Raw genomic sequence first — 24,720 nt, forward strand, 5'->3', positions numbered from 1 at the left:
CTTTTCATACATGTTGCTCATTGAATAGGGTTTGCAGTTTGCATTGTATTGGAAGGTGGATTAAGACTGTTCTTTACATCAGTTATGTAAATTTGGACAGATCAGAGTTATTTGCCCAGAGTGTGCAATATGTCTTTTATAAGAGTGTGCAATATGTATTTTATACCAAATGCTGTTGTATCAGTTCTTATTGTTGTTTTATTCTTAAATTGCTGTTTTATCATATTCACTAGCGGTTTGAGTGGCTATTCTTCTAAAAAGACTCCCAGGGGTGCTCTGATAGATAATGACCCACAGGCCTGCTCTGTCTTTGTAATGTGCTTCAGTACAGCACACTTCAGTATCGGACAGCAGAGCTCTGAGAAACACTTGTGCACTTCCCCAACAAACTTCCTTCAACTAGAGTTTCCCGGAAGTGCACCTTGCACTGAAAAAAAGCAGCGGCAACTGAACCGCACTGACCGTTGCAGGTAGGCTCATGTAAGCAAATTTACATCAACAAATGAAATCTTATGCAAGTATTGTATGTATTGTATATGTGATCCCATGGAAACATACATTTTGTTCCCTGTTATGTTTGTTGTCAAATTGAATTGAGCAATAATATCAGACCTCGCTATCTAAGAGATTAAAACAACATGCAAATGTTCAGAAAAGTTCAGTGCGTAGGTTGTTGTATTGCATTTGGAGTTTCGTTCCTGCTTCCCTTTATTTAGTTTTTTGTGTTACTTCTACACTTTCAAGGGGTTTGATTGGCTTAAAATCGGAATACTTTCAAGAAGCTGATTGCACCACAACAGATCAACCGAGGGTGCTTTGCACTTCAGAACTGAAGGAAATGGCATATTATAATGAATATACTATATGTACAATGTTTCTCAATATTAATCTTACACTGTATCATTGAAATATTGGAATAGCTAGAAGCCAGTACAGGGAACCATAGAGTAACTATTGTATTCATTTATACAGTTCAGTAATTCATATAGATTTCCTGAATTGTTTTTTCTACACAGAATAATGAGAAACTTCCATTTCATATCACTTTATATTCTATTATTGCAGTGCATGTTTTTTTTTTTTTAAGCCTTAAATATCCAGTATTGGACATAACATAATACCATGTATGTGTTATTTACAAAGTGTTTTCCAGGAACCGATTTTATCAGCAGCTTGTCTCTACATCTTCGAAGCTGATCTTGGTATATCTCAGAAGCTAAGTAGGAATGGGTCTTGTCAGTACTAAGTTTAGTAAACCTCTATGTAAAATGGGTTTGGTGGTGTTGGGAAGGTAGGTGGTATACTTGCATTTGAACCAGAAATTGCAACCCTATACATGTATGAAATCATGGGCCAATGATCTGTATAGGGCACTGAATTTCAGTTGGTGTGGGCGTTGGAGGAATCTGACATTACTCTCTCACTTCAGTTGTGCAATGTGCTGGAGCATTGAGATGTCAGAACACTACAGCAATTGCAAAAGTACAACTCCCCCGTCCTTTAGCCATATATAAAGCCCTGTGAGATTTCAAAATCCTACCAATAAAGGTGTGTTCAAAGCACTAATGACTGCGTATAATCAATTAAGCAAGTAGGAATCGTCTTGCTTGGGAGAAATTGTGAAGGATATCTGAAATACCTCTTGTATCTCAACAGGTTCATTACCCAGTGGTGTTTTGCAAATTTTAGATTGTCCCCCATTTGAGAAAGGGGGTGGGCAAGAAGGGTTAACATTACCTTCAAATTACCACAAATTGTAGGGGAGCACTTTCCCTTCAATGGCAAGTGCTCCTATTACATCAGTACTAATATCATACAGGCAGGAAAAGGTCGTCTGTGGTTTCTCCAGAGGCAGACAGACAATTGAATTGTCAGAAGCCCTTGTTTGGGACTAATAATCCCTTTACCCTGACAAGTCCTTTAAAGGATTCAGAAGCCCAATAGTTTGGAAGAACAAAAACAGTTTTCATCTACAGTAAATTATTTTTATATAGCCCATATCGGATTCTAAAGACCTGCATGAATATCCTGATAAAACTGAGACCATTTTGTGGGAACGAACAAGAATTTGACCTTCGGGGAAAGACAAAAATGCAGGCTGAACAACAGTTTCTCAATTTTTCCATCTTATGTCTCTTATCTCAGCCTGGTAAACTCAGATCTGGATCATGTGTATTGGTCCATACATTGCAGACTCATGTCCTCCAACTTTAACACCAATGAAAGCAATGTTTGATGTTATGAGTGTATTCATCTTCACTATCTTTGGTGAGGGAACAAAGTATTCTTACGCTAACACCGTGCTATCAGGCACAACAAGGCTGATGGGAAAACAATGGCTCTCTGATTAGATCAGATGAATTTCCTTCACTATGACCTTTCACTTATCTTTCCTCCTGTCCATACCTTCACAATCTAAGAAATTGCACTGGTTTGGCTGAACATCTCCAAGTGTGCTTGACAAACCTGCAGGCTATCTCACAAACACCTTGTGGAAGGAAACCAATACATTACAAAATGCCTTCTCACAGGGAGTTTGCTAAGGTCTGTTTCTGCTGTAGAGCGCTGGTAAGACTAAAAAGAAAGAGACGTAGCTACTGATTTTTAATGCTCAGTCCCAGATCGTGTGCCTTAAAATAAAGAGAACGATTTTATGTGTAAATGAAATTCTACCTCAGCTCCCAAAGATTAGGCAAAAAGGAAGATTAGAAAAATATATAAATATAAAAAGGAATAAACTACTTACTTAGAACAAATTAAATTCTCACAATTTTGCTTGATAAGTGGTATCTGATATTCTTAGGTTGTTTGTTTCTTTGTGGTTCAATTGTTTGTTCTTTGTTTAAAGAAGTATATATTTGTTCTGTTTCTTAAATCCATATTCCTTATGGAGCATTTGCATGATAAATAATCTGAAGGGGTCTGCACTATGTTAGGTACTTAAACAAAAGTCTTTGCAGAAACACCAAATAACATATACTAAAGGAAATTAAGAATTCAGCTAAAAGGGCTACATATTATCTTATTCCCATGAAACTTTAAATATGACCTTGAATGTATTTGACTCGACTGTCTTTTTTCTTTTCCCTTGCATCTTGCTTTTGCATGGTGTATAAACCTGAGCACTATAACCTTTTTTGCAGCAGGGTTCTGATTACATCAAATAGACAGAATTAATCTCTATAAGGTAGCTGACAATTTAACGATCGTATTTAAAGTTTCTTGGAAAAGTGGCCATGAGGGATGGAATGGGAATTTGTGGCCCCAAATGTCAATTCCGAATCAATCAATGAATAAACCCACCAATGCCAAGAAAGGATAAATTGGTGAAATATGAGTAGTGAGCTGAGGATAAGGAAACATCTAACAGGAACCATGATGTGATGCTGTCTGGAGGGCCTTCTCTGGTGACAGCAAGTAACTGCTTAGCGATGCACATGTTTGCTGCACCTGTCTGTCTGAAGAACCAGAGCTAGGTGAGATGGAATAGCACAACATCGCCTTCACAAAATTCAAACCAGTACATTTGTAAATGAGTATAAGAGGTGTGTCGCTGATCTGATATCTATACTCAATTCCACTTTAAAATAGAATGTTGAAGAGCAATCACCAGATCATTCTTTTTAAATTCTCTTTGTTTTAGTTTCAGAATTACACACACACAAGCTTTAAACTTAAACCACTCTGCTACTGAACATTATTAGCAGGTCTGTGTAATCCAGACTCCTTTGTAATTAACCATTGCGTCCCAGGGCAGCTTTTTTTTGCCTCATTAACTTAAAAAAGCATTTTATAGCTTCAGAAGTCCCTGTGTGCACTGTTCTTATATGAACAGAAATGTCAAGTCAATTATTTTCTATAGTTGGGGGAGAAGATCCTTTTTAAAGACAATGGAAAGATTACGTATTGTCTGCAAACGAAAAGTGGGAACCAGCCATAATTAAATGTGTGAGTGAATTTTGTCAATGTGGCCGTGTAACTTATTTTCCCATTTTTTTCGTAAACTAGGAGCAAAGCTTTGAAGGGATCAGATCTAACTTTTGCAAATGGCAATAAAGAAACTCTCCATAATAAAATCTAAGGAATGGTGAAGGTCAGAAAGGAGTGCAGTTCTCTTCAGTGGAAGTCTTCTCCTTCATTGTTTGGTGGTAGAAGTAAATACACCGATCAGCCATAACATTATGACCACTGACAGGTGAAGTGAATAACACTGATAATCTCGTTATCAGGGCACCTGTCAGTGGGTGGGATATATTAGGCAGCAAGTGAACATTTTGTCCTCAAAGTTGATGTGTTAGAAGCAGGAAAAATGGGCAAGCGTAAGGATCTGAGCGACTTTGACAAGGGCCAAACTGTGATGGCTGGATGACTGGGTCAGAGCATCTCCAAAACTGCAGCTCTTGTGGGGTGTTCCCGGTCTGCAGTGGTCAGTACCTATCAAAAGTGGTCCAAGGAAGGAAAAGCTGTGAACCGGCGACAGGGTCATGGGCGACCAAGCCTCATTGATGCACGTGGGGAGCGAAGGCTGGCCCGTGTGGTCTGATCCAACAGACGAACTACTGTAGCTCAAATTGCTGAAAAAGTGAATGTTGGTTCTGATAGAAAGGTGTCAGAACACACAGTGCATCGCAGTTTGTTGCTTATGGGGCTGCGTAGCCGCAGACCAGTCAGGGTGCCCATGCTGACCTCTGTCCACTCCTGAAAGCACCTACAATGGGCACATCAGCATCAGAACTGGACCACGGAGCAGTGGAAGAAGGTGGCCTGGTCTGATGAATCACAAGTTCAAGGTGTTGACTTGGCCTCCAAATTCCCCAGATCTCAATCCAATCGAGCATCTGTGGGATATGCTGGACAAACAAGTCCGATCCATGGAGGCCCCACCTCACAACTTTCAGGACTTAAAAGATCTGATGCTAACGTCTTGGTGCCAGATACCACAGCACACCTTCAGAGGTCTAGTGGAGTCCATGCCTCGATGGGTCAGGGCTGTGTTGGCGGCAAAAGGGGGACCTACACAATATTAGGCAGGTGGTCATAATGTTATGGCTGATCGGTGTATATATACATATAATAATATAACATATTAGCGTATCATGTAAGTTGTTTCTAAGAAAACTGCCCAATGCTGAGGTTAAAAAAAATAAAATGGTGATTGTTCTGTTAGGTGAAGATGTATTGTGCATGTTTTGTGCATCTGCTGGGTTATCAGATTCAGTAATTTCAAAGAAAGATATTTGTTTCCCCTAAAGAAAGCACGGCTCTAGTTGTCTTTTACACTCACGAGAGTGAGTGCAAAAAAGGGTTTACACGTTACTGGGCTTTCAATGTTATCTGTACTATAGCACAGGACTCCTGACTAGTACAAGATCTTTAACTGTTGTAGTGAATGGCTACTTATGCACAGTTGAGTACAACCGAAACATAAACAAAAAAAACAGCAGACACAAGAAACGGAAACGTTAAAAAACGTTGGGCGCTGACTCACTGATTTTGATCAAACCGACAATTTAAATGGAAATGCGTTGACAGTATTACAGTTTCAACTTGGAATCCAAAGCAATTAAAAAATATATAATTGATTGCATGGTTCTTACTTAATCCTTCTCTTCCAATTAACATGAAGGGTTGGGACATAAAGCTTCCAGGTGCCAGTGATTTTGTGTTTCGTAATTTGTTAATTCTCTGTATGAGTACAATTAAATAAATTGGACAAAATTGGACCAAGAAGGCCAACAGTGTCTTAACAGTGAGCACACTTCATTAAATTCTGTTTGTGGCTGGATTAGTAAGTGTCAGTGGACAAAAGAAGCTTTTGAAATATGAGTGACACTGACATATTAAGAGGTGCCTCAATCCTTTATAGCAATACAGTACAGTATGCTACTTCAGTCATATCCTAGTCAAAGCAATGGGAAGCCATTTGTTTTGCAGGATTTGGCTTGAACACCATTTACAGCCATTTATAAATACTGGGGAACTTTTATGTACAGTTCACAATGAGGAGTATCCCTTTACTGTAACTGTCTCTCCTTTGCTGGCCAGTTTATTACGCTAGTCACGATTTCTGATGTGCGGTGCAGTGGGGTGAAATTCTCTGAAAGCATGGCAGCTTTAGAGAGATGAGACTCCCAGCATCTCCTTCCCATGGCAGCATTTCGGAGAGAAGGTAGTAATTAAAAGTTGAATTGCTGAGTCTCGTGAAATGTAGAATTTGTCATTCAGCTAAGGTGAAACCCCACCTATTAGCAAGGGTCGTAGTGCGGACTGATAAAGATTTTCTGTTGTACTGTGTCAAAAAATCAATAGCTCAGGAGTGATCTTCTCATTTGATATCAACAATAGTCTTTTTAAAAATCAATTAGCAGAGATAGAGTGAGGGGGAGGAAGAAGGCGGAAGGGGGGTGGGCAGGGGGACGCCAAGGATTGTGTAACAGGGAGTTTTATTCATGAGTCTGCAATCAGGCATTTCAGGGAGTATGAGATCTGAAGAAGTAAGAGCCGATCTGTTTTATGTGGAATCTCGCTGACTGAACAGGCAGGGCCGTGCTGCTGAATTTGCATTTAATAACTGGGATAATAAAATACTTAGCATGATATACAATTGATCAGCATTGCATCTTAATCGTTGCACAACAATACAAAGTTCTTCTCCAGCATAAGCTTTTGTACAGACACCTGATGTTTGTATTACAGGCTGTTTATTCTCTGAAATCGCAATCATCTCTGAAACATGTCGCATCTATTGGTTGTTTTGTGTTTTTGGCCTTTTGTTTATAATGACACCTTGTGGCTGGACAAGGGAATTGGGATAATTTCAAAGCCAGTTCAGTGTTTGTGAAGGACAGTAAATGGTTTAATTTTGCCTCACAAAGCAATTATATTCTAAAAGTCTATGCGGTGCAACCTTAAGCATGATTTCTCATGCAGGTTTGCACAGTCTTGCACTGATTATAGCACATTTGTTTATAATGTTTAAGAAAACCTATTCATACCAGCTGCATCTTACTTGTTTGAATGTAAGATGTTTGAAATATTTACAGCTAACAGATTTTTTTTTAATCTTATTTTATATGATTTTAATGCTAAGATGTAATATGGCATAAGTTAGGGGGGAACACACACACAAATATGCAATTTTAATTTAATGTATGAATTGTTTTCTTTTCAGCATATAGGATTGTATGGGATTCTTTATGAATCTAACCTTTCAGATTCAGAATATACACTTGCGGCTGGTTTGTTATTTTAGGTAGAGGTCTGTGAAACCAACTGTAAAAGTTGTACACTTGATGGAAATTTGACAAGAAAAGGTAGGCGACAATACACAATCTCAAAGAATCCTGCTATATGTATGGAAGTCGCCCTTAACTCAAAGGTCTCTGAAATACAAAACCAAGTTTTCCTAAATGCAATTTTATTAATCAGATTCGTATATTTCATACTATGACAATCTTCTTTACATAGTTTGTAATTTCTGATATAAGAATCAGAATGTTTTCTTATAGTGAAAGAGATTAACCCTTCCAGGTCTGTCATGTATTGAATATATTTACATTAGTTAACCTAAGGAATTAATTACTAGTCACTATGAGAAATGGGGATTTTTGCCAACTCAGACAACTGGGTGGTAACTTTATTTTTCAGTGTATGTTTATAGACCAGGATGTTATTAGTAAAAATACTAATGTGTAATTATTAATAGATACCGTATATGTGGGCTGTGAATTGAAATAATTGTTTAACTGACAAGTATCTGTGACTACACACTAAGCCAGGAGACTTGTTACAGATTGTATAAGAATGTATCTGTTTTTTCAAACCATCACCAAGTGGCTTGTTTTTTCCCATTATAGTGCATTTTATTATAAAACCTTGAATTTAGCATTTCAAAACCAACAACTATTGAACAGTAGAGTGGGTTTATTCATACCACATTTTTAATACAGCTTTAAATGTAGGATTTACATTTGGCAATCGCAGTTCTTTCACATTACTGCCCATTGTGCTGCACAGACTACAAGAGAGATCATTTTGAGAGCATATTGCAAACTTTTAGAAAACCATGTGTTACTGTAAGGCGAGAGAGCGCAGTTTGTCTGCAGTCATGTTTGTTTTTTGATTGCACATACAGTACAGTACAGGAGGGTTTTGTTTGTTTTTCTAATACGCGGTGATCGGGGGCTAAAGTCTAAAGACTATTGATAGAACTCAAATTTCAAATGAACTGTGTGTTTTTTATCCTGATAATTTCTGTTTGGATTCTTGCTTTTGTGCCCTTAGTCACCATGGTCCAGATCGCTGAGATACAGCAGTTGCCCATAATTGGGGCATGATTTAAACATGCATTCACAGACCTTTGCATAAGTTGATGTCTACTAACTGTAATGATGAATCTACATCATAATATATCAAATCTCCCATATGTATTTTTGTCATATTTAAAGTGTGTATATGAACAGCAAAGGGATTTTATAGACACACACACACGCACAGTGGTAGGGGAACGACTATTAAAAAGTAGCTAGCTAAAACTACAAATTACTCCTGAAGCTTGGAGCTTTCAGCAATGACTATTGTTGTCAAAGTTTCCTACTACTTTACATGTTTTGCTTAATTTTAAATTAACCAGTATTTAATTATAACCAAGTTGGTGTAGGTCATTTAATATGCCGTTACTGTGTACATACTTCACATGCTTAATAGAAAACGTCATATCAACCTTTTAAAAATATGATGCTTACTAATATGTATTTGAATAGAAGTACTTGGATGTGCTTCACTGCAAAATTGGATTATCATCCCTATCTCAATGACCACTGCCAAACAAAATACATTGCAATTAGAAAGTTTTGATTAAAAATGTTTTTAAAAAGCTGTTAACAGTTCTACTCGATAAACTTTGAAATGCAGTCAATTTTCAACCATTTAAGTGCATAACAAGAACATACAGGTGCATGTCTTTAGGTCCAGTAAAGCTATATAAAAGAGAAAGGGGAATTGCCAAGTTAGGAAAATTACTTCAGAACTGTGTTTGTCTAATTGCTTGCTTTATTTTAGTTTGGTTGTATCATGTTGTTTTTGGACATAAACAAAATAAAGTCTGAATGCATGGGTGTGAAAGCTTGTAAGCAGGAGATAAAACCATATAACTATTAAATTACATTTTTAGGAGAACTTTGCTTTGCTATTTTTGTTTTTTGTTTTGTTTGTTCTGGTGAAAAAGAAATAAAAAAAATGTTGAAGCAAAAGATTAATGCTCCTTTAAATCTGTGGCGAGAGTACAGTTTTAGAAGCACAACTCTGGCCAGACTTCAGTTATAAGCTTCTGGTGTATATATCTCTATAAAATACTGTGTGAACTTCACACACAGCTTTGCCAGATTGTATTGGCAGCAAATGTAGCAAATAACCAATATGCCAGGTTAAACAAGTTGGATGCAACTTGGAGTGATTGGGTTCCATTTTTGTTTGTTGGCTTAGTGTGTTGGTTTTGATTAAACACAGTAAGAACACAAGGCTGGTTGTCAGCATGTTCTTGATCCTTTAATGTCTAGTTTCTTCAACTATTCCTGTGAATTGCTTTCCTCAACACGGTTTGCTCAGACCTGTAACACTCTAATTAAAGAACTGTCTATTTTTCCAGTTCTGTATCCACTTCATCTAATGCTTCTTCTCCAGTTTTGGTCTGTAAGTGGTTTCTGCTATTAGAAGAAGGACCTAATTTCCTATTTCAGTATAGAATCCAATAAATTGTCACCTTTCTTAGGTTAACAGTTAAGTGGTCGTCTGAAGGACTTTCTTGAGATGGAAACACTCAATGCCTGTCAGTTTAACAGGACTACAGGTATGACAACTTAAAACTAAAATACCTTGTGTTCACGTATCCATTTGGTTCTTTTTTTTAAAAGGGTATGTTTCTCCTTTGGCCAAAAATCTGTGTTCATAGCTGTCTGGAGAACGAGGATTTACGGATATCGTCCAATGAAGTAGTGTCTCAGTTGTGATGCATGCCTTTATTTTCTATTTCAGCAGAAAATAGGAGGACAGCATATTTTTTTTATCTTTTTTTTTTTTTTTCCTCTCCTAGTTAATCTCCTCGTCTGGTAATTACATTAGTCATTCCATTAATGATAGAGAGATTATTTTATTGTCTTAAGTTGTAAAATCGACAGCTGCTGAGTAACTAGACCCCAAATGATTCATCGCAGGCGCGTTATTGATAAGGGTGCCGGGCATTGTTACTTGCCATGGGGCCAAAGGAAAATTATAAGGGATTATAAATGTACCAGGCCAAGCAACTGATAAAAACATTCTCAACACAGTTTCCAGCACTGAAATGAAACTGGGCTCTAAAGTCATTTATTAATTTTGTAACTATGAACAGAGTGTGCAGCCATAATAGATGTGAGATTACTGGAGCAGGTTATGTCAATGGCAATTGGATACATGGCTTCAAGGTAGTCATGCTGCTTTCATTTGAGTTACTCTGGGTGTGATCAGAGTTATTGATCCGAACTGTACAAAGCCTCAGTGTATATTTCTAACAGGCCACTATAGCACATTTTCATTCCAGAGTTTTAAATGGCTTTTAACTATGTTGGCCTAACTTATCCCCAAGACATTTTGATTTTGCCAATGTCCACTTTCAGTGCTGTACACTGTTAGCAGGAAAAAGAGGTTGAACTGAGATTGAATACATCGTTCCTCCAGTTTGCACTTAATATTGAACTGAAACCGTTTTATTGGACCAGTGGGCACCAAAGTAGTTTCTGTTGATATCCAGTGTTTTTGTACAGTAAGTCTTCAAACTACTGTGACACAGAGGCTGAATATGACCTTTATTGGAGGAGAGTGTTCATTTCATATAACTTCACAAATGCAGGAATGCTAATTGTCCAACTATTATCTTAAAACCAAGATGAAAAGGGAAAACTATCTCACTTTAAGCTCTTTTATTCTGTATTTTCAAGAACCATGAGACGCTTGTTATTGAGAATAAGTATCTTTCAGTTTTCTCACCGGATTGAGATCTGTGATTACAAAGCCAATATGTTCATATCTGCTGAATGGTATCTGACTCCGTACAGCGAGGCTGACACGAGCACTGCTACAGTAAATGGCAGCCTTAAAAAAGAAGCGTTCTTTAGTTTTGACCTATTTGGCCTCCTCCTCTATCTGCAGTCTTCGTTTACCTCTGTTCTGTTGACCTGCCTCCATCTTAAGTTACGTGCTCTTTGTGCTGAGTGCCAAACGGTGCTGAAAAAGGAACTGTGGAGCAATTCAGGTGCGAAAGGCAAAGGACAATGGTGAAAAAACACGGTTATAAATAATTTGAGGCCTACAAATAGACTGGGCAGAGCAACAGCACTTTCTTTTCCAGCAGTGTGGGTTAGTTCATAGAAATAAGCTTTCTCTCAAAGGTGTCCTTAGGTGAATCTGTTGGGAATGGGTGGACAGGAAATGCAGGTCTAAAGGTATTAGGAACAAAGCAAAATCTTTTTAATTTATGTCATATGGTTAATGGAGATGAAAATAATAATCATCTGGCATATGCTTATGAATAATACGTTATTTTTTTTAAGGGGAAATGAAAGAATACACAAGGGCAAGGTATAAAAGAGAGATACCTATTAAGTGTTTGCCTTCCTTTAATTCAGATTCACTTCATGTATTTTTGGACTGAGGAAAAGTCAGTTTCAAGTGGCAGCCTTGTGTTTTGGGGGGTTAATTGTGTATTCCCCCCCCCCCACCCCCTTTTTTCGCTACCTTATCAAAGGCAAACACCCTGATACTTGCACAATTTGGTTAATGATCGTGGAGATAAAAATAATTCTGATAATTCCCAGGCCAGCTGACTGGAGGGAGCCAATGGCATGAGTTCAGACAGGGGACTGATGGAGCGATTAGATACAGGAATTGTATTAACATGAAGTGTGGTGATACAAAAGCGCCAGCTCTGTTGATGGAAAGATAGGCCAGGCGAATGGACTTTGCTCCCTCTGATAATGAATGGAATCTCTCTGAGCCATTAGCAAAAGCCAGTCTTAATAGTAACGTTAATGTTGTGATGAATGGCGTTCACAACGATGCCTGTGCAATGCCTCAAAGTTGAAGAGTCCAACCTCAGAATAAAAAAGAAACTAGGGAAAAAGGACAAGGCCAATCAATACATCTATGGTCACCAATCAATGTGAACAAAAGATAAGTTTAAGGTACAGACAGTTTCCAACCTGTCATGACTTTTACACCAGTGTACTGTGCAGAATGGTCCTTTATATAATGTGGAATAACCCCAAGCAAACCTCCTTTGTCTTTGTTTTTATATTAAAGGTCTTCTACATGTTTTATTTTCCCCACAGTACCTGGAAAATCCATGTTCAGGACAATGAGAACTATATCACTATATCATGCTTATTTATTTGTATATTATAATGTATATTATGTCTTGCTACATTTAAAGCAAGCATAGCTTAATAAGTTTCTTCCTTATTTTTAAAACTACTAAAGCCATAATAGTTATCCAAAGATCATACAGAAATGATATAAGAAGTACTTTTCACTCAAATGTCAGTTCAATATCCAGTTGTTTTGTTTGCTAACCTGTCTTATCAGTTCTGTTAATCCTCAGAAGAGCCAACATTTCAAGGCAAGTTTATTTTATATATGTATAAAAAAGCACAAATATATCTATAACTACACAAGTGGCCTTTGTTCTCATTCCAATTTACAAGCAGTGTATTAGTGTTCATGTCATTGCTTACATTAATTGGCAGCAAAGTATATATGATAATAAATCATCGCCCCATGCTAAGAAAAGCTCTGTCTGTTTAGACTGGTAGACAGCGCTAATGGATGATTAACATCTAACAGTTACAGTTTCACATTTTTTTTCACATTTATTTTACCCGTTTCTCATTTAGTTGGAATGGCAGTTATCGGTTGTCTTTTTTTATATACCCCCCTCTTAAAAATAAATAAATAAAACAATTTTAAGAAAGAGAGTGCATTCCACCATTCAAATAATACATAAATCATGAGTTGCTGGCCAGTGCAGGCCCCAGTATAGAATATGAAACCTTTTTAGAACAGCTTATTAAACGTATACAATCTTCAAACCAATTGCTTTGCTTTGACAACCAAAATAACAATACGTTCAATGCAATGCAGGGCGGTCGTGCTGCTACTGTACTCTTTTCCCCCGTGAAACGAAGTGTGACTTGAGTCTCAGCAGCCTACTCATATTAATAGGATCTCTGTAGTTTCACAAATCAGATTTGAACTCACGCAGCAGGGTGCCTAAATAGCATAGGGTTTCTTTTATATTTGTTGTTGGTGTTATAAGAGTCATCTTATCAGCAATCAATGCAGGGACTATCTGACCCCAACACAAGAGATGTTAACTGGCCTCAGCATTGAGTGGGTGAACTTCATGACAGTGTCCTGTCTTGGTCTCAAGTCATTTAAAAAGGGGTATGACAAGGACATGAGGAGCCACTGAGTTGGTTCTTTTTATTCCATTTCACTTCTCATACTTAAACCTAAACCTAAGTTGAGACAAATTGGATTCCAAGGTGAAACACTCAATTACAGTATTCTATACACAAGAAATAGAGCTATTACTTATTCACCCAAATATCTCTGAGAATGTCATGGTCAAGATGTATAACTGCAGTGGGTGCTGCTCAAGGGCATTTCAGGGCAATTACCTCATACTTTCTCTGGAGCTGGTGTTACACAAGTTGAAAAAAGTAATTGTGACTAATCAGTCCAGTCCAGAGAAATGAAGGTATCCAGGATTTCTACCTCAGAGCACACAGTATTTATTTTGATCCAGAAGCACCTCGCCTCCCCTCCCCTTGTTCTCTCTCTCCCTCTCCCTCCCTTTCTCGCTCTCTCTCTCTCTCTGACTTGGCTGGGAAAGTCCGTTTATCTGCGGCTGCATGTTTTTCTCTGGTGGGGATTGATACACTGAAGATAGATGAGGGTTTTGACATGGAGAGTGTTAGACAAACAGCCTTATCTGTGTGCCACTTTATCCTGACCCCCTGAACGAGATGCTAAAACCGCAGGGAGGGGGGGGGTGGGGGTGGGGGTGGGGGCAGCATCCACAGTAGACAAAAGAAAAAAGGAGTGCCATTAATATCTCTTCACTTATACATTTATCGTCCCTTTCAAGGCTCATCAGATAGACAACGGTCCAGGGATTCCAGTGAAGTGATCCAAAGAACTTTTACACTTTCCTGTCTGCCAGTTACACTTTTCTGTTTTCATTTTGGTTGCTTTTACAGTACAACTTTTCTTATTTGCTAGCTTTCATTTGTTGGTGTTGAGATCTATCAAAGGATGTGAGGAGAGATGCAGCCTGGAGCCATATTAGATCTGGTGTGCCTTGTGTTTCAAAGAAACTGCCTGTTGCTTCTTTCAGTTTTTTTTTTTATATGGTGTTATAATATGCAAATTGCTGCTTAGACCTAGCCTTTGAGCAGCTAATCTGTGTGGAAACACCTATCTGCAAAAACATGTGTGCGTGTGTATATATATATATAATATAAATGTATATACATGTCAGGTGGCGGGTCTTTAAAACTCTCAAAATTCCTTGGAAGTGACATATAAAAATTATTTCATCTATTGTGCTTGGACTTTTTCAGTTTGGTGAAAGCAGTCAATAGGCACAATGGCTTTGGTTTGTCCTCCTGCATTTCCACATTCATGCATAGACCATTGACAGTGACATTGAACAGGTAGACCCCACCAAACACTACAACAACAACTGTATGAGCTCCTGTGTCAGCTTGTCTCAGCACACACTATTGCCCCAGCTGCTTGAGCGCGTGCATCTTTTTTCAGCCTTTGAGCAGATCAAGCAAAGTAGAAAGCCACACTTTCAGATCGGGATTCTCTCTGCCCTCACTACAGCCTCTTTTGGTTCATGACAAAATAGACAGAAGCTGAAAGTCCTGCCCCCAACCCCCCGCCCCCTCTTTTTTTTTTTTTTTAAGGTTTCTCACTTCTGTACTTCCATTACAGATACAGTGCTTTAAGTAAAAAATAAATAAACAGAAACAAAACAAACTGAAAAAACACCCTCTAGTGGAAGTTGTGACTGTCTGCATGTTCACCTCTGAGTGGTCTGCTTTTAAGTGTAGTGCAATGGTAACGTTATTTGCCAAAGACTCGGGAACTAAGTCTTTGCTTCAACATAGTGCTGCCTTTACTTAAATTACTGTGTTCAAACTAGAACACGTCTTCTTAACTAATCATTCAATACACAAGAGTAAATGTGTGTATTGCTTTTGCAATTATGTGTCCAATGCTTTTGTCTAAATGCTTTGCAGTGTACTATATACAGCAATTTGTTTCTCCTGCATGTGAACTACTTCTTCACAGAAGTCCACAGTCAGACCTGTATTCGATTCTGGATGGGATGTTGCCAGGATCTCATGGAGACAGCATTTTCTTTGTTGTTTGAGCAGATGAGCTGGAGCTGTGTGTTGCCAATGGAGACCCTAAGATCCGCAGTAGACAGAACCTCCTGATCGACACCATCTGGGGACCGTACAAAGGGAAAATTCGACAGGAGGATGCTGCAGAGACGCAGACAGGAGAGGTGAGTTTCGGCTGCAAATTCATTTCCCAATGCAGAACTCTCCATTCTTGACTCAAAACTCAAATACTCAACAACAACAAACATCAAATTAAGAAAAGTATTCCAGTTTTGAAAGTTATTTGTTTTATATATAACATAATCCTCTTCTGGTCCTGGAGGGGAAATCTTTGCAGTGGCCAACATTGGTGTACAGTCCTAATTTTCCTTACCATGAACAGACCAAGTCTCTAGGGGAAAAGCCTGCATCCCTACTGAGTAAGATTCAACACATAGTTATAGCTACAGTTATAGTATAAATCTATATCTATTATCAGGAATCAGAATATACCCTTGGTACAAACTGCATGTCCACTGATCATTGAATTCTCAAGGCCAGTTGTCCTCTGCATTTGTCACATTTGTCATTCTTCATAGCATCCTTGATTTCAGTTCCATAGGTAGCTGTGCTTTGTTCACGGAGGCCCTTTTGGTCCTTCCTCTGCTTCTCTTACCAGGCCATTCAAGCTGCTTGCAAACAGCCTACCTGTAGTGTCTTCATCAAGACTTCATCAGAGCTCCATCATGTTCATCTGATTTACTGATGTATTAGGTTCGCTGCAATAGAAGGAGGGAGGCCATGCTACCGTTCCATCCAGTCGATCGTTCTGAAGAGCGCTTTTGGTCGGTTTGTCTTTTGGTTGTTTTTGTGCACGACTTCCAAAAGCCAACTGTCCTCGTATCCTCCACTTTTATCTCATGGGATGCTTTAGCTATTCTCCCTTATTAAGATATCCTTGGCTACATGTGAAAAAATGCAGATTGGAGCAAATAACTCTTTCTGCCGTTAAGTGCTCTGAAAATTCTGAAATGCTGCCTCATTTGTTTTTCTTTTTTTTTTTTTTTTTTTCAAGCAAACTAGACCATCTATCTGTTAAAAATTCAACCCCTGATTAACCCTTATCCCCCCCCCCCCCCCTTTTTTATCTCTCCCTGGCGCCATCCTTCTGGACAACAAGTCCGGAATGATTGATTTCTGGTTGATAGTCGCTCATTTCTAAGATTTCATTTATTATCAGAATTTCTGCTCCCCCCCCACCCCTCTCCTTCTGCTCATGTTCAGCCGAATGTTCTTATCACGTTAGCTTTGTTGATGATTTCCAGCTTTGACCAGCCTTTTTCCCCGCTATCTCGGAACTGAATAACTGGGGAAGGACTCTGAGTATCTGCTGTAGATAGTGCTTAATCACACGTTCCAAATGTATAAACATGGCCACAGCATCCCTTTTAGAATGGGTCGTAACCTCAGTCCCGGTCAGTCCAGACTACCCTTTCCCTGACTGAAGCTCACAAGCCCAGCAGTGGACCAAGTCTCCTCAACTGTTTATGAAGAATGTGTGCTTGAAAAGGTAACATTACTGATGAGCAAGGCTGTAAAAGAGAGAGAGCCATTGGCCTCATCTTCCCTTTTGTTTACTCGTTGATTCAGTAATATTTTTTCTGATGGATCTCTTAGAATCTTCTTTAGCAAAATGAGTTGGTTCCAAGTACCTACTATACCTATCTTGTGAAGTGTCCTAAATACACCTGCACTTCATTTTGGCTTAGGTGCCCTGGTCCTCATGATGCTGCAGTAGTCCTTTGGAGCAACTTTCCAATGCCCTTAGGATTTTGAAGACTGTATCAGACTAAAGATGTATCTGTCAGTGAAATAAGAGTCTAGGAATCTCCACCTTCTCGACTTATACAGTGTGACATGACCGTTAATCTACAGATTTAAATATTGTCTATAACAGAGATGCCCAGCTCGACCACTCGAGAGTTGGAGGCTCCTCTGGCTTTCATTCTACTCCAGCTCTTGTTTATGTAATTGAATTCATACTTTTACTTATACAAACCTGCAGAAGTGTGGCTCTTCAAGACCTATAGGGTATTGACAGGCTCATGATGTCAGATGAGTCTGAACTGGAGTTTAAGATTCCACTGATTTCTTTTTCATTCAAAATCTATACAAACCAAGAACAGGAGCAGGAATTTAAGGTGTGGAGTTTTGGTATTTATTTGAATAGTTCTCTCTCAGTCATGTGTAGCGAAGGTAAAATAACTGTTTATGTAGCATTTTTGGATTTCCATACGGACTGAGCGTAAGAGGGTACTGCAGCTGGGCTGAGCGAAGCAGGTTTATGTGGAAGAGCTTCTAATTGACGGAAAAGTCTGCGGAAGGCTCTTGTTCCATAATCGGACACAGCTGTCTGGATTGAAGACCTTGGAGCAGGGGGTTAAGCAAATTCCACATCAGTGTGCAAACATGATGTAGGATTTTAGTTTTGTATTTAGTTTTGACAAGCGACAGGATAAAGAGGAACTGGATGGAGTTATAAAAATCTTCAAAGGGCAGAAGGAACTGTAAAACCCCAATTAGTGTGTCAAACCAAGAAGTCGCATAGGGCTTAGAAGATGCACTGGTTAGTGAGAAGATGAGACTGATGCAGGATTGATTGGGCCATCTTTTTTATATTTACTGAATTAATGCGTATTAAAAAGCCTTCATTTTTAGTTTTTTTCCCTGCTTGAGCCGATTTAGTCTTAAAAAAAAAAAAAAAAAAAAAAAAAAAAGATATTTGATAATTAAAGATCATGTACTTTGATGCGTCTTCATTTTCATCAGAATGCTTTGTGTCAGAATGCTGTGACAATATGTATCTGTGAGTGCAGATTAGGAACGTATTAAGGACCTGTATGTAGATTAAAAAACAAAATGACTGGCAGCTCCTAAAAAACAAAAACAAAATGACATTCAGAGGAGGCCAGTAAACATACAGCAGTGCTGTGTCTAACACTTTCTTATGAAAGGAGTTTTGACCTACATGAAATAAAGGATCTAAAACCTGGCCTCACAGAACATAAAATAAATACCCTGGCCTAACTGGTAAAGTTGATTGTCTGAGATGTTTCAGGATGTGTTCAGCTGATGTAAAAATGTAGAAATAAAGCTATGTCCCGTCCCCCGATCCCTATGTTTCTATTGCAAAGTTTTAGACTGGCAGCACATATGCAGGTATTATTGGCAGCAATTCTTGATTGATATAGATTTCCAGCAGACAAAGAACTTGTGTTGAATGAAACTCATATCTTTCCAGCTACTCTCCCTTTCACTGTTATGGTCTCTTAGCTGCTCTGGGCTGGCTTGTGTTGCCATAAGCACTGTACAACATCAAACCGTGATCTGGCATCTTTCCATTCAGTTGGTGACTGAATCCAGTCCAAGACTACAAGTTAAGCATTTTATGAGCAAATTTATTTAGTTTTGGTCCAGTTAGATAAGCTATCGGTGCAATACTGGTTTGCGCTAATGCTCAAGAAGACTCTCTCCCTGCGGTAATATGTGTATTCACTTGAGCTGTGAATTTTGAAGTGCTTTAAAAAGATGTTAAGCGCTGTATCATTTTCAAATGAGCCCCAGTGAATCGCAGAACTTGGATCTGGGTGATTGGAAATAGTGAAAGGCATTCACACTGTTGAAGCTTTTTTTAGGTTTGATAGTTAATTAAGTTGAACCTTGAATTGTATTTTTGTGTGGAAAATGATACTGTACGTTATTGCCAAAAGCATCTCAAATTAAATAGTCCCCCTTGGCAGAAATGTCATAGCCTGAATTAAACTTAAAACTCCAAATCTGCAGATGTTCAATACATTCATTATGTGGTATGAAAATCAATACAAAAGCAGAAAATTCGAGTCTCCTTTATTCTCAGATTGTTCTTCTTCAAGGAGTAGAGTAAGATGCACTAAAATTAATATGACTGTCATTGTTTCTCATCATTACAACCCTATGCTTCACATATGAAGTCTGAGGAAGTCTTTTTGTTTCAAGTTCAGGTAAATTCAGCTAAACTGGTACTGTTGCCTTTATGCAAATCATGCCTTCCCAGATATGAAGGAGTATAACCCAAGAAAAAGTAAGAAAGTACTCCCTGTATTCTTATACGTTGGGTCATTCTTTGGAGGATGAACTCTAGAAAGGCTTAAAATCATCTTATTGGGTTGATAAAAGGATCGTATCAATCGATTGATTAATCTTCTTTGTTTTGTTTTTAATTCGCAAAACTATTGGCTCAAGGGCATGAGGTTTGAGAGAAGAAGGCATTGCAGAGTTTGTCGTTCAGAATTACAACGTACGATCTTGCATCCAAAACCATATTTTTATTAGCAGTCTGCCGTTAAGTTATGAAAATCAGTATTTGCATAACTTGAGATCGACATATTTTCCATGTAGTTAGAAACTTATCTATTTAAATGTTTGGGGTGGCCCTAAAACATTGAATTCAATCAGTAAACTTTTGTTTTTAACAATCCTAAAACAGGAGTAGATAACATTGTACATTTTGTCACTAATAATCAGACATTTCAGTGGCTTTCCAAATAGGTTTTCTAAAAGGTAGGAAAACACACATTGTATGCCTAGTCCTTTTTCGCCCCACCTTCCCCTTTTTTAAAGACCACACAGAAACTTTGTTAAGTTGACAGAGGTTTTTCCCATTGATTACTTTGGAGACGCACAATATGCTGACAATTTAAAAAGTGAAATTCTTGTTCTGACAAAGTCTGGATGGTGTGCAGACATTGGCAGTATAAAGTTGGACCAGGAATACACTTGCAGTTTTCCAGCAGCCATTAATGAACAGTAAGATGAGGGAGAGCATTTCAGTGTGTTAGAATTTTTATTTGTGCGTCTCATTTCTTATTAGATTTTGAAACCCCTATGAAAAACTAGTCTGAAAGAGGTATGTTTCATATTAGGGTTTTCCATTGAGGATTCTGCTGCGTTTACTCAGACAGGGTTCTGCCACATTTGTCACTGATTCTCGACAGTTCCTGCTGTGCATTTTTGTAACTGGTAACTGGAATCTCTGCTTATTTATTGGTATTATTAGTAGTATTTAAAACTTTTTTTTTTTTTTTTCTCTCACAAGAATAACTCTGGGGTTCAAGTCAGGAAAATAGTATCTATGCTTTAATTGAAAGAAAATGAAGAAGCTGATGCAGTAGAATGCAGAAGGGCTCAATTAAAACTGACAGAACTGGCTGTTGAGATATGATTTGAAAACCGCTTGGGATGAAACAGTTGCAACTGGCAGATTATAGGCTGGGATGTGATATTTTACAGCAACAGCAACAATAAATAGGCATACTGACATGGCTCTTTCAATATTTATGTAATTATATAGCTTGAAAATAACTAGTCTAAAAGTTTGACTTAAAAATAAACGCATACACACTTTAATAAGCAATCCTAAATGTGACTCTATCCAACCTTGTCGTGTTGTTTTTGAGTACCCCATAGACCACTTCCAAGACTAAACATTTGTTAGCAGCTGTGGTGCTCAAATGTTGGAGGATTATTGTAGATTAGGTTAAATCAACTTACATCTAAAACACTTTACATGTACACTGGAAAACGTCCAAAGTTGTCCAAATCTTGCATATACAGTGAAACAAAAATGCAGTACAAGACACAGCAACTAAGCTATTCATTTAGGTTTTTGACATGATTCTCTTTTCCTTGTTGTGGAACTGTTGTTAAGACGATGGCGCGGGAGGCTTTATGGATTCTGTCTTGAGGGGTTAGCTATGAATTATTGATGCACCAAAGGGATTTTTAATCACTTCTTGTTGATTGCTGAAAAAGCAAAATTTAAGACACTCAGTGAGAGGATAGTTTAATGTTCAGTTCTTCACTATAGCCAAATGGGGCAACAGTAGCACAACCTCTGATGGAATCTGACCCCCATCTGTTGAATATGTTGTGCATAGATATTCATTTTACTGCCGTCCTGTAAATTGTCTCCTAATACAGGCCAATCACAGTCCGCTTCATTGGTAGGACATATGTTTATTTTCAGAGCGGCTCAGTTTGGTGCAGGGCATGGAGAAGATTGTTACACTCCTCAGTGACTCATCTGGGTATGAATGAAAAGTAAGGTGTCCTGCGCGAGACGTGTGGATGTTACATTGCCAATTTTGACTTCAATTAAATACAATATGGAACACACTTGGATTTCTTTAATGCCGTTCGTGGAAATCCACCCTAAGGCGCAGCGCAAGTCTGAGCTAATACCTAGTTCAAAGCTTTATCATGCATAAATGTCTTTAATCATGTTTTAGAAACAACTGCAGTTTCATAATCCCTAATAATCTTAGCCAGAGAATTCCACAGATAAGCCCTACCACCCACAGATTTCAAACAGACATGTGGAAGGGTCACAGCCCCACTAAATGAAGGACATTTGAAGGTGACTAATCGGACAGAAGCCCAGACCGAAATAACACCGCTGTCCCAGAGATGAGTTTTGTGATAGTTTCAAAATCTGCCTCAGAATTGGAAGCCTTTAGTTTCCAGTTTCAAGGATGCATTACGTGCATTTGTTTTCCTGTTATTGAACTTCCTTTCCGTTTTGTGTCCTGTTTAATACATTTTTGAGTGATTCTCTGTTGTGATTGTTGGCTTAAGCTCCAGATCAACATGCTAACTCACTACCCTCACAAAACAAGTACCTGGAAAGTGGAAATCGGAGGAAATGACATGGGGCTGTCTCTAAGTGATGCATAGTAAGCTGTCTGAAATCGCATGCTTCCCCTCCTCTGATGACCTACCCTGGTGTTATGCCAACCAGTAAAGGTGTTCCATTGTTTAGGGAATGCATTAATCGCCCTTTGAAAACAATATCCTTTATGGCAGGCATGGTTTTCATTTTCATTTTCATTCAGCCATCACCTTAATTTAATGAGTCTTTCCACGTACTCCACCCAAAGGAGGTGCATTTTTACAAATAGACTCCTGAGTATCTGGAAGATTCTCCCCTGCCAAGTAGGTGAAACTCCCTCTAGGGTTCTTTAGGAACCGTTTGGAAGAGATCCTTAATTGATAAGGTACCAGAAACCAAACAATCAACACAAGCCAGATGGCCTCCAGGTTTTGTAGTCGTTCTTATGTTTGTACACTATGAACTGAAGTTCAAGTTTTGTTTTCCAACTGAGGCTTAAAAGCTTTGATATCTTTTGGCAGGGGAATGAAATGAAGCCCTAGTACACAATTCATTGACCAGGCCAAGAGAACTTTGCAAACGCCAAGTGATGAGATTCACTAATGATTCGCAGTGCCTAGACAAATCGTCACTTGTGTCACTTCTCGTTTGTCTGCGAATGTGGGTGGCAGTGCTCAGGTGGAGAAATAGCTCAATAATGTGTTGTGGGTTTTATGTATATAACTTGTCCTATCTGGAAAGGGTTGGTAGTGTCCCATTTGAGCAGCAGGATAGCGACTGCTCTTGCCACCTTGCAGTCAAAATACTAAACTTCACAAACTCGGCAGATATCTAAACTGCTTTATAATTTGCATTATGAACAAAATGTTATGGATAGAAAAAAAAAGAAAAAGAAAGCTCATTGTATATCTTCAAAGCTAATCTCTGGCAATTCAGGAAGCTCTCCAAGAGTGGCTCATTTTGAATCTCTTATCTCTTTCTTTTAAGTATCGCAGTTTTATATTTTTACATGGCATTTGCATGCATCTCATCAGCTTCAATTATGTTTTCTTAGAAACACACAGGCCAGGGATATATCTGCCGCCGAGGACAAGTGCACCGGCGGATGTGCGGCAGATAGAGTTTCTGATGGTTATCGTCCAGAGGTTTTTTAAATCCACACACTGCCCTCTTTGTTAGGGACAGTACAGACTTTCTCTCCCATGACTTGGAGATTTAAAGGCACAGTACCTCAACTACCTTTCTGAAGACAGAGAGCGCCTGTCAGAATGAACAATGGATGTCTTTGCAGAGCTCTGATAAGTGTAAGCTTAGTGTAGGAAGGCCTTGTAGGATAATGCAGTAGAAGTTAACAGTCAGAATCAATTTTTGAATTATTATTCTTCCCTGCTGGGTTTACATATATATTTGAAATAGACTACATGTTCAGTGTAGTTTATGTCAAGTGAAACACTACAAAAAAGAAATATCTGTAACAGGCCTGCAGATAGGGGCAGGATCTGGACCTACTTCTTTACTTCACTGCACCTTGAATAATTTAAGGCCAACAAAAACGTTAAGCAGAACCAAATTAAAATCTTCCTTATCGCAATTCAAACGCACAGTCAAGTTGAGTCGAAGTGCTTTTGAACTACAATAATAAGGAACAGTTGACTTTAAGGGTGCAGTTCATACCCTTCACAGTTAATCAAGCTCTAAATTAATGTGGTTCATCGACAAGAACAGCTACCTATTACAGACAATATGTGAATGAAGTTACGCCTTTTTTGTGTTGGTGTTTTTTGAGTACAGTTTATGCATCCAGCGCTTATTTGTCTTCATGCTCTGCTAGCAGTGGTGTTGGAATTAGAAGTCTAAAAGGCTAACGTTTGCGATTTGCCTGTTTGGTAATGTATGATACATTTTGGTTGCTGGGATACAAAGGGTTATGGTCTTTAAAGACAATTCTCACCAAAAGATGGCTTTGCTGGCACTCTCAGACAAAAACAATGATTTTCAAGGAGGTGCGCTTCATCTATTCCTTGAAAGGATGAATATTCCTAGCATTATTTATCACCGTCAGTGCGCTATCTGGGCAGTAATAAAAATGACACGGTTGCTGACCTCTGTTAAGTGTGTACATTATTTGTTAAACAGATAAAAAACTTAATTGAAATGGGTTCTGGGTTTAGTTTAGTGTTATCAAACCCTGTAACGGCTGTTTGACACAAGAGATAGAGTTGATGAAGAGCGGCTGAACTCCTCTTCGGGCTTAATGATAGCACGCTCACGGACAACGCTGTAGACGGAACTTTTTCTTTTTTCTTTTTTGAAGGTTTTGCTGCAGAGCCTTCAAAAGAGGATGTGCATGCCATGGAGGACATCAGCGAGGGATTGTATTATTATTTTATTTTTTATGAAAAAAAATGAATAGAAAAAATAAATCAGCCATGCATCATTAGCATTCCTGTTTTATCATACTTAGAACAGGGTGTTTCTCAGTGTGATAAGCGGCGGGGTGATGCGGGGCTGACTGAGTTGGTTTGAAAGGCTGGAGTTGTGAAGGGAGGGGTGGGGGGGCAAAGAGAGGAAAGAGTGAAGGAAGCG

General features: G+C 38.5%; 1 protein-coding gene across 3 annotated transcripts in view; it reads left to right on the top strand.

Moving 5' to 3' along the window:
• Window positions 1–24,720, top strand: part of zfpm1 (zinc finger protein, FOG family member 1) — a 100,051-nt gene that overhangs the window by 62,158 nt on the left and 13,173 nt on the right. For 2 of the 3 annotated variants that reach the window (XM_066713971.1, XM_066713972.1), the window contains exon 4: window positions 15,480–15,613. In XM_066713971.1, the coding sequence (XP_066570068.1) occupies window positions 15,480–15,613 (134 nt within the window). Of the gene's footprint in view, window positions 1–15,479; window positions 15,614–16,879; window positions 16,999–24,720 lie in introns of those variants that run through there. The other variant, XM_066713973.1, reaches the window with a different exon arrangement.

This window comes from Amia ocellicauda, chromosome 9 (genome assembly GCF_036373705.1).
Source record: "Amia ocellicauda isolate fAmiCal2 chromosome 9, fAmiCal2.hap1, whole genome shotgun sequence".
Lineage (NCBI taxonomy): Eukaryota > Metazoa > Chordata > Actinopteri > Amiiformes > Amiidae > Amia > Amia ocellicauda.